We start from the raw sequence: 9501 nt of genomic DNA, 5'->3' as shown, positions 1-9501 counted from the left end.
AAATATGATCAATTTCGTTAAAACCCCACTACCTCCACTATTGGTGCTACCTCCACTAAGGGTACGGTTACCCTAACAAATTCGATCACTGTATTATTACGACTCGGTCTGTTAACATGTCGTTCAAATTTAGTCTTTTTTTTCTTTGTAATTTATATGAAAAGCAGGGAATGACTTTACCCAGACCTGTTGGAAGAATAGTCGCGACGTTCGCCCGAATTGTCGAATTCAATAATACTTTATTGAGAGAATTATAAATTCCTGTAGAAACAGAGATTTAGTTGTTCAGTGTGATCTCAAAAGTGGAAAGAAAAATAAGAGCTTACATTTAGTAATTCGCTAATCTTCTACATACAGGATCCAACTGTTTTGAGCACTCCAACGTTCACGTTTCTAGATGTTAAAAGGCATGTTCTTAATTGGTCATTTTATAACTATATGGGTGCTTCATACCGGGTTTCAAGGATTTTAACCAGTTTACTATTTTACATAGCAGTTATTACTAGTTCCTACGTCGAAATGTGGATTGGCTAGCACTTGAAGAGAAGGCAAACTATTATAGGACTCATTCTAGGCACAGACTTAATTTTTACCTTAGAATAGTACTGGAATGATATGATCACTTGAAGAAATATAACTACTATCAATAATAATTACTATTAGGTTTAGTTTAGGTAATAATTCTAGATATAGTTCACTTGCACGCTATCGGCTTCGGGTTAGATAATCGTTTTCTCCTTATCATCATGCATGACACGGACGTTGTTATTTACTCGTCTTTGACGTAGATGACGGACGTTGTCATTTACTGGTAGCACAACGATGGGAACATTGGTAGTGTACGGTGCACAATGGGCTCGCTGATCGACGGGCGCACTAACAGTCCCCCCCGAATGCGTAGAAGGTTCCCCTGAGGCGTATTGTTCCCTTACGCCAACGTCGAGAACAGCGAGCTTGACGGCTGGGCGCTCGTAGATACCGTGACTCGTTTGCACAGTGGCACTACGCACCTGACCGTTCGAGCCTGGTTTGATGGCTATAACACGTCCTAATGGCCAGCTGTTGCGAGGAGCCTTAGGATCTACGATGATGACTACGTCGCCCACTTGCAATGGTTTCTCCTTGGTGAGCCACTTTGTGCGTCGGGTGATGACAGGCAAGTAATCCCTCAGCCAGCTTTGCCAGAATTCGTTAGCCATCACTTGAGATTGCCTGTAGCTGTTTCGGAGTACAGAAGGAGTGTCGTTGTATGGCACCCATGATTTAAGGCCATTTGATGACCCAAGTAGAAAATGGTTGGGTGTCAACACCAGTGATTCATCGCCGTCGGTGGGAATTTCAGTCAGTGGTCTCGAATTGATTATGTTTTCGATTTCCAAAAGAGTGCTATTGAGCACCTCGTCAGTGGGAAGCCTACCCCACTTAAGCTTAGACAAGTTGACCTTCACGCTGCGAATCAGACGTTCCCAAGCTCCGCCCATGTGCGGGGAGGCAGGTGGTATGAAGCTCCACTCGGTATTGGATGTGGTGAATTCATTCATGAGCTGTTCCTGGTCGATATTCTGCATAGCTTCTCGTAGCTCTTTACTTGCACCCTGAAAGTTGGTGCCACGGTCGCTGAAGATAACTGCAGGAATTCCTCTGCGAGCCATGATGTTTCGTATTGCTAGGATGCATGAATCAGTTGTCAGTGTGTGGGCTAGCTCTAGGTGAATGGCGCGTATTGTGAGGCAAGTTGCCAAAACTCCCCATCGTTTTTCGGAGTGTCTTCCTACAGTGACCGTCATAGGACCAAAGTAGTCAATACCCATAAAGGTAAAGGGGCGTGCGTGTGCGGCGAGGCGTTGCGGAGGGAGGTCACTCATCATCGGAGGTCGAGGAGAGGCTTGGTCGTTTTTACACTTTTGGCAATCCTTACAGACTTCTCTAAAGGCTGCCTTGAGTTTCGAGATTTGGTAGCGTTGACGCACTTCGTTAATTGTTGTTTGATGGTTCTGGTGGTTGAACCGTTTGTGGAAGTCGAGGAGAATAAGTTTAGTAATTGGGTGCGTTCGAGGGAGGACGATTGGTCGAGCTGCATCGCTGGTGATGTATTTGCAGGCTTGCGTTCTACCTTGAACTCTGATGACGTTTGCTTCATCCAGAAAGATGCATTGACGAAAAAGCGGACTACTTCTTGGAATACACTTGAATGGGTTCTCAGAGTTCTGGTCCTTGGAAAGAATGGCAATTTCATCGGCAAAGGCAGCCTTCTGGGCTTCGCGGTGCAAGAGGTTCTCGGCATTACTCAGCTCCCGACACTGCAGTGGACCAGTGATGCGATTCTTCTTTCCTATGGAGAAATTCAGGTTGCGCACGTAGCGAAAAACGTATGCGGTAGAGCGAAGTAATTTCCGCCAATTCGAGAAGCGATGAGCATCGATTATGCTTGTATTTAGCTTCACATGCAGCAACAGATGTGGACGAAGTTCTTCGGTAGTGTTTCCGATGCGATGTTTCGCTGCAGGCCAATATTCAGCAAACTTCCATAAAAATTCTGGACCGTTGAACCAGCGAACTGAAACTGATAGATCAGTATTTGGGCTCCACTTCGTTCCCTCATCCGCCACGTTCTGCTTGCTTGGAATCCAGTGCCATAGCCATTCCCGAATATCTGATGATTCCAGGATCTCGCTGACCCGGAATGCAACGAACTGCCTGTAACGGCGTTGGTCGGACACATACCATCCTTGGAATCAGTCAGCTATCTGCAAATAGTATCTGCTAAGCGAACACCAATGATGGCAGTCTGAAGCTCGGATCCTGGTATGGAAAAAAACTTAAGTGGCTAAACTCTTGTCTTGGACCCCAACAATGTACACTCAATGCTCAACCCTTCTTGATACCTGAGGTACGATACTGCGGCGAATCCCGCTTCGCTCACATCTCAAAGATGTGTAGCTGAATGTCGTTGTCTTCAGATACGGATGTTATAGAGCAATTATCGAGGAATTTGGAATTCTGTTATCCCAGGGAGGGCTGCACACCAGATTGACCACTTCTCAAAGTGTTTGTCGTTTATAGTATCGTCCCATCCGATCGAAGAGCATCATATTTCCTGAAGAAGCGTCTTTAAAACCATCAAAAAGTGGCCGATAAGGCCATGGGGATCGAAAACCATCATCAACGTTCGCAATACTTCTCGCTTTGTGGGCTGACGGCTTCCCGATAGAAGAACCTCGTCCAATCGAGTGGATATTTTGAATGTGAAGTGGTCTGAAGACGTGTTCCACCACTTCCAAGGATCTTTTCTGCCGAGTTGTCGTTGCAGAAGTTTTTCTCTGCTGTTGAAGGTTTGTTCAGCTGCTCAAGTACTTCGGGATAATTAGATGTCCAGTTCCTAATTTCAAATCCAGCCAACGCATGTATTTTTCTCACGTCTTTTTTCAGTGCGATAGCTTCTTCCTCATGTTCCACACTTAGAAGCGTATCGTCGGCATAGTGTCGCTTGACGATTGCTTCAACAGCGGCCAGGTGGTCCTGTTGGAACTTACTTGCGTGCAGATTTTGTACGAGCTGTGCCGTGCTTGGTGAGCAGCAGGCTCCGAAGGTCATGACCTGCACAATGTACGTGCTAGGCTTAACGTCCGTTACGGTCTCTTTCCAAAAAAAAGCGCTGGCAGTGTTGGTCAGCATCTCAAATTTGGATCTGGTGATACATTTCCCGTATGTCACCGCAAACTGCGATCCTGTATTCTCGGAACTGTATCAGCACTGTCAGTAATGAGGTAAGAAGATCAGGACCCTTAAGCAAAACGGTATTCAGAGAAACGCCATGGGCAGTGGCCGCAGCGTCCCAAACGAGCCTAGTTTTACCTGGTTTGTTTGGGTTAACTACCGGAAACATTGGTAGATACCATACTCGTAGATGTTCTGCTCGTATCTCCTCGTCGGTCAGCTTCCGGATATATCCTTTTTCAATGTGGTCTTCAATTTTCGTTCTCACCGCGTTAGCTAGTTGCTGATCGTTCTTCATTCTCCGGTCCAGGCATTCCCATCTTCTAAGCGCCATTACTCTGCTATCTGGAAGCCTAACGTTTTCGTACTTCCAAAGGAGTGCGGATTCATACCGTCCATTTCGATACTTAGTTGAGGATTCCAGAAGCGTCTGTGCCCTTTGGTCCTCTTGCGATTGAGGAAGTTTATCCGGGATGACAATTCCAATGCTGTCTAGAGAAAAGAAGTTCTTCACTGCTTGATGTAGGTCTTCCCCTGCGTACTGATTGCACTGACATACTTGAAGAGAATGGAAATTTACGGAATGTGTATTTGCTTCGACGGGTGCACAACTGCCGTAGACTGTCCAACCGAGCCGTGTTTTCACGGCTATCGGTTCGTGTGGCCGGCCTTCTTGACTTTTCAACGGATGGCCAAGGTTGAGATTGTCAAGACCTAATAGAATCCGTGGATATGCATTCTCGTATGATTCTATCGGTAAACCGGCGAGATGCCGGTATGCTTCTGCGATGTCGGCGTACTTTAATGTCTGTGGGGTATCTGCAATCTCTCAACTGTCTGTACAGCAGATAACTGGTACTTCCTTGATTGTTTTTGTTGCAGGAAATCTGTAAACTCACCCTCTGCGAAGAGTTATCCAAGCACTGTGAACCTCTGGTCCACTTCAAGCAAAGCGTTGTTTTTTGGGCCTTTCACACCTAGTTCGTCTGCCAGATTCTGTTCCATTATGGAAAGTTCGGACCCATCATCGATGAATGCGTAGGTCCTCACTGTCTTAACTGGTCCGTACAGAATCACTGGTAGGATTCGAAAGAGAAGTTTGGATTGACTTTGGTGGATATTGCAGCACTGTTGGGTTGCTTCTGTAGTACCAGAGTTTGTTGTCGATGTTTTTGGTGCGATGGCTTGTTGTCTCTCAGTACCATGAAGAAGAGAGTGGTGTAGGTATGTGCAACCGTTTATGCCGCACGTCTTCTGCTGTCTACATGACCCGTTGTGTTTTCGCAGACATTTTCTACATAATTTGCATTCACGAACAGTTGCCCATTTCGATTCGTAGCTGAATTCCAAAAATCGTTTGCACTTCACGACGTTCTGACAACCACCTTTACATACCGGGCATTGTTTCTCCGAAACGTTGGTACTTGTTTGCTTCGCCTTCGATAATTCCACAGGGATCTTGCTATTGCCGGAATCGCCATCTGCATGTACGTTTAGAAAACCATCCTTCCTATTGGAACGTGGCTTCCAGTCTCCAGTGGCTGATGCCATTACTGCACTTGCATCCTCCGCTGTTGAATACATCCATGCGCTGAAATCTAACAGGTTTGGATTCGGTGTGTTCCTAGAGTATTTTGCCCAGTCAAGCTTCAATGATGACGGCAGTCTCTCGACCAGTTCGTAACGTAGCGAAGCGTTGTAGACAAAATCATTTACTTCGCAAGCTTGGATTGTTGCAACCAAGTTCTCCACAGTAAGGGCGAAGTTTACCACCGTCTCTAGACGATCGATATTCGGTGATGGTAATGCCCGCACTTTTTTCACGACTGCTTGGACAATTGCTTCCGGCCTCCCGTATAGCATCTTCAACGTAGACAGTACCCCTGCGACATTTGACGGATGAAGCAGACGGCATCTAACAGCTTCTAGCGCTCTTCCTTTCAGGCATTTACGAAGACGCAACATGTTTTCTTCGTTTGAAAATCCACACATTTGTGTCGAACTATTGAACACCGAATAGAAGAGAGGCCAATCTTCCGGATTTCCGCTGAATTCGGGGAGCTCCTTTGGTACTGCTTGTCGTGCTGCTAGCTGGCTTCGGTTTAGGATACAAATTATCTCATTACCGACAGAATGCTCAGGCTGAGCGATCGGTACGTTATGATGCTGGTGCATTGGGGTTGATCGTTGCCCTGGGATGAACTGGTTTGTTTGTACCAGTGTTTCCCTTCTTGGGTGCAGGAGTAGCGACCGGGGCGCTGGATAACTATTCAGCACTGGAGGGTTCACGAACTGAAAGCTTTGTCCCGCCGGTGGTGGTAGCTCGCTTGGTTGATTGACGTCTTGTCCGAGATTTCGAGCGGAATGCTCTGCGGGCCTTCGGGAGATGCTCTCGACAGGTCCATTCATCTCATCAACCGCCAGACCGGAATCCTCGTCGATTCCGAGACGATCCGTATCAGCGATCCACTGTTCGATCTTCGATTGATGGTCGAGAATCGATTCACTATCACTCACTATTGTTGACGACTCACTTCCGAAGTTCAGAAGTGCCTCGTACTTCTTCTCCAGGAACTGCTTCTCAAGTTTCTTCTCCTCTTCAATCTTCAGCAACTGCAACTTCAGCCTCCTTCTCGCTTCACTTTGTCCACTTTTCTTACTGCTCCCCCCTCGGTGCGACCGGTTGAGACCACGATCCTTTGGAAGTTCTTCTGGACACTCCGGTACTTGTCCGGTTCCTTGGGGTGCCAACGAACGACGAACAATGGCTACACATTTGACACAACTCCAGCTCTCATTTTCGACCTCCTCCGTCACCTCTACACAATCACCGTGAAACCAATGTTTGCACCCATCACACTGAATCATATTCATATTATCGGGCTCATCACACAACTGACAATTTGACTGACGAACCGGACGCGCGTCTCGTGGTGGATTGCGTCTCAATGGACCAACAGTACTACCGGCTTTATTTCCGAGATTCTCCGATGGCTCTTTTGGGATTGCACCTGTTCCCGACAGACCTTGCTTATCTACATTTACCTGGGTGTTTATATTAGGACCTGCTGTATTGCCCATCGTGACCGCGACATCTGGGTGGTTACTCGTTAATGCTGTCCTCGCTCCGTTCCCGGATCCGACCTTGGAATGCTTCGACATTTTTCGATTCGGTTAAATGAATTTATAAAATGTTGGAAGAATAGTCGCGACGTTCGCCCGAATTGTCGAATTCAATAATACTTTATTGAGAGAATTATAAATTCCTGTAGAAACAGAGATTTAGTTGTTCAGTGTGATCTCAAAAGTGAAAAGAAAAATAAGAGCTTACATTTAGTAATTCGCTAATCTTCTACATACAGGATCCAACTATTTTGAGCACTCCAACGTTCACGTTTCTAGATGTTAAAAGGCATGTTCTTAATTGGTCATTTTATAACTATATGGGTGCTTCATACCGGGTTTCAAGGATTTTAACCAGTTTACTATTTTACATAGCAGTTATTACTAGTTCCTACGTCGAAATGTGGATTGGCTAGCACTTGAAGAGAAGGCAAACTATTATAGGACTCATTCTAGGCACAGACTTCATTTTTACCTTAGAATAGTACTGGAATGATATGATCACTTGTAGGAATATAACTACTATCAATAATAATTACTATTAGGTTTAGTTTAGGTAATAATTCTAGATATAGTTTACTTGCACGCTATAGGCTTCGGGTTAGATAATCGTTTTCTCCTTACACGCTAAAAATTAACTACTCAAAATTGAGTCGAATCCGACTCATTTTCATTAAAAACGGGACAACTCAAAATTTGAGTAATATATACTACTTCAATAAAATAATGATTTCGCGAAAGTTAAGCTTGGCCTTCCATCAATTTTTAATACGACAGATGCGAATCAAGTTTATCTATCTATCTAAGTGCATTTTACGACAAACAGACTCCTAGTTTAAGTGCAATCATCATTTTATTGAAGTAGTATCTTTTACTCAAATTTTGAGTTGTCCCGTTTTTAATGAAAATGAGTCGGATTCGACTCAATTTTGAGTAGTTCATTTTTAGCGTGTATCATCATGCATGACACGGACGTTGTTATTTACTCGTCTGTGACGTAGATGACGGACGTTGTCATTTACTGGTAGCACAACGATGGGAACATTGGTAGTGTACGGTGCACAATGGGCTCGCTGATCGACGGGCGCACTAACACAGACCAATACATCAGTAGAAACAATATGAAAAATCCTTTACTATTTCTTCTTCTTATTGACATTACATCACCACACTCGGTGCTTAGTGTTCATTAAGCACTTCCACAGTTATTAACTGCAAGATTTCAAAGCCAGGTTACCATTTTTGCATTCGTATATCATGAGGCTAGCACGATGATACTTTTATGCCCAGGGAAGTCGAGACAAATTCCAACCCCGTTTCTTCCTTTCGTAGATTCAAAACTCTTCGTTGAACATGTTATTTATCACTAAATAATCTGATTGCCGGGGAGTTTTGGATTTTCTCCCAAATTCAAGCCTGCACCGTTTTAATACTTATGTCATATTTATGATATGTAAATAGTATTGCTGACAAGAAAATGCTCGGGAATACAACCGACATTTCCAGGATGCCTTTCAATACTGGCTGTGCATGTGCTAAGACAAGACAAGTCAAGACAAGACAGTAATCTTGTAAGGAACTTTATTCTCCTTCGCTGCTATATGCGATAGAATTGACAGCAATTAACATTCGATTAAAAAAATAAGAAGAATATTCACGATGCCAATTATTCGGCAGCCTCGAGCCTCTAGTTGTAGGTAGAAAATCAACAACGATTAACGATAGAAACCAAGGTAATTTCACAATTGCTTGGGGACACTTTTTGTTCGCTCCTGCACTAATTGATGAGCTTCCAAGGATTGCTGATATTTTCCCCCCAATCAAGTCCAGTACACGCGTCAAAAAAGTATGTTTTATCGTGCCATTTTTCATTGAAATGTGGGATGTGCTATCGGATGCTGCTTTCCAAGGAACGATGCCTGGGATTGTTTTTCTTCGACGTTGCCTTCCTACTTTGTAACAGCCTTGTTAAGCACTGTTACTGACTGATGCCATTCTTATATGCAGTTTGTGAGGCTTTTTTTTAATTTGATGAATTTTGACGACTTAAACTGTTATTCCTCAATTTTAAGTATAGATTAAAGGTGCCAATAGTGAAGGTATTAGTAGATCCACAAAAGAAAATATTTTAAAAAATGTCGATAATTATGCAAAATTTACAGCCTTAATGTCTTAGCCGATAAATAAAATTAGCTATCAAAACTGCAAAATGGTGGGTTGACATCAAGGAAGGAGCGCCCAACAGAGCTCTGGTCCCCACAAGTTCCTATCTCACGCTTCCACGGGTCGTCCGATGACAAAAGACCGCCAGCTAAGGGTTGTGTACTTAGCTGGTAGTGCAACCTGGGCACTGTTGTCCTTCTGACATCAGCTAGAGTGAGAAGGTACGCCTCGAGCGTCTGTTCACCAGGAGGTGCGGCTCAAACAGCGTCTGCCTGGTACCCAGCGGCTGATTAACGAAATGCTGTATCGCGTAAGCTATACCTAAGGTGGCAGCCCCATCATCGCGATGTAGGTAACGCGACCCCGGTAAGGTAGCTTACTGAAGCCTCTCAAATACCACGAAAAATGGAGATAGAAGAAAAAGAGAACGTTATTTTTGGCAACCGACCCAGCAACGAAATAAGGACTATGATTGGAAACTCGGTACCTGGAATGTCA

General features: G+C 44.5%; 1 protein-coding gene across 1 annotated transcript; it reads right to left on the bottom strand.

Moving 5' to 3' along the window:
• Positions 1-719: 719 nt before the first annotated feature.
• Positions 720-3675, bottom strand: LOC134222086 (uncharacterized). Its single transcript, XM_062701234.1, has 2 exons — positions 3179-3675; positions 720-2697 (listed from the first exon to the last, which is right to left on the bottom strand). The coding sequence occupies exons 1-2, from the start codon at positions 3673-3675 to the stop codon at positions 720-722; spliced, it is 2475 nt and encodes an 824-aa protein (XP_062557218.1).
• Positions 3676-9501: the final 5826 nt, after the last annotated feature.

This window comes from Armigeres subalbatus, chromosome 3, assembly GCF_024139115.2.
Source record: "Armigeres subalbatus isolate Guangzhou_Male chromosome 3, GZ_Asu_2, whole genome shotgun sequence".
In the NCBI taxonomy this organism is placed as follows: Eukaryota; Metazoa; Arthropoda; class Insecta; order Diptera; family Culicidae; genus Armigeres; species Armigeres subalbatus.
Note: the sequence above shows the minus strand (reverse complement) of the source record. Positions and strands in the feature narration are given on the sequence as shown.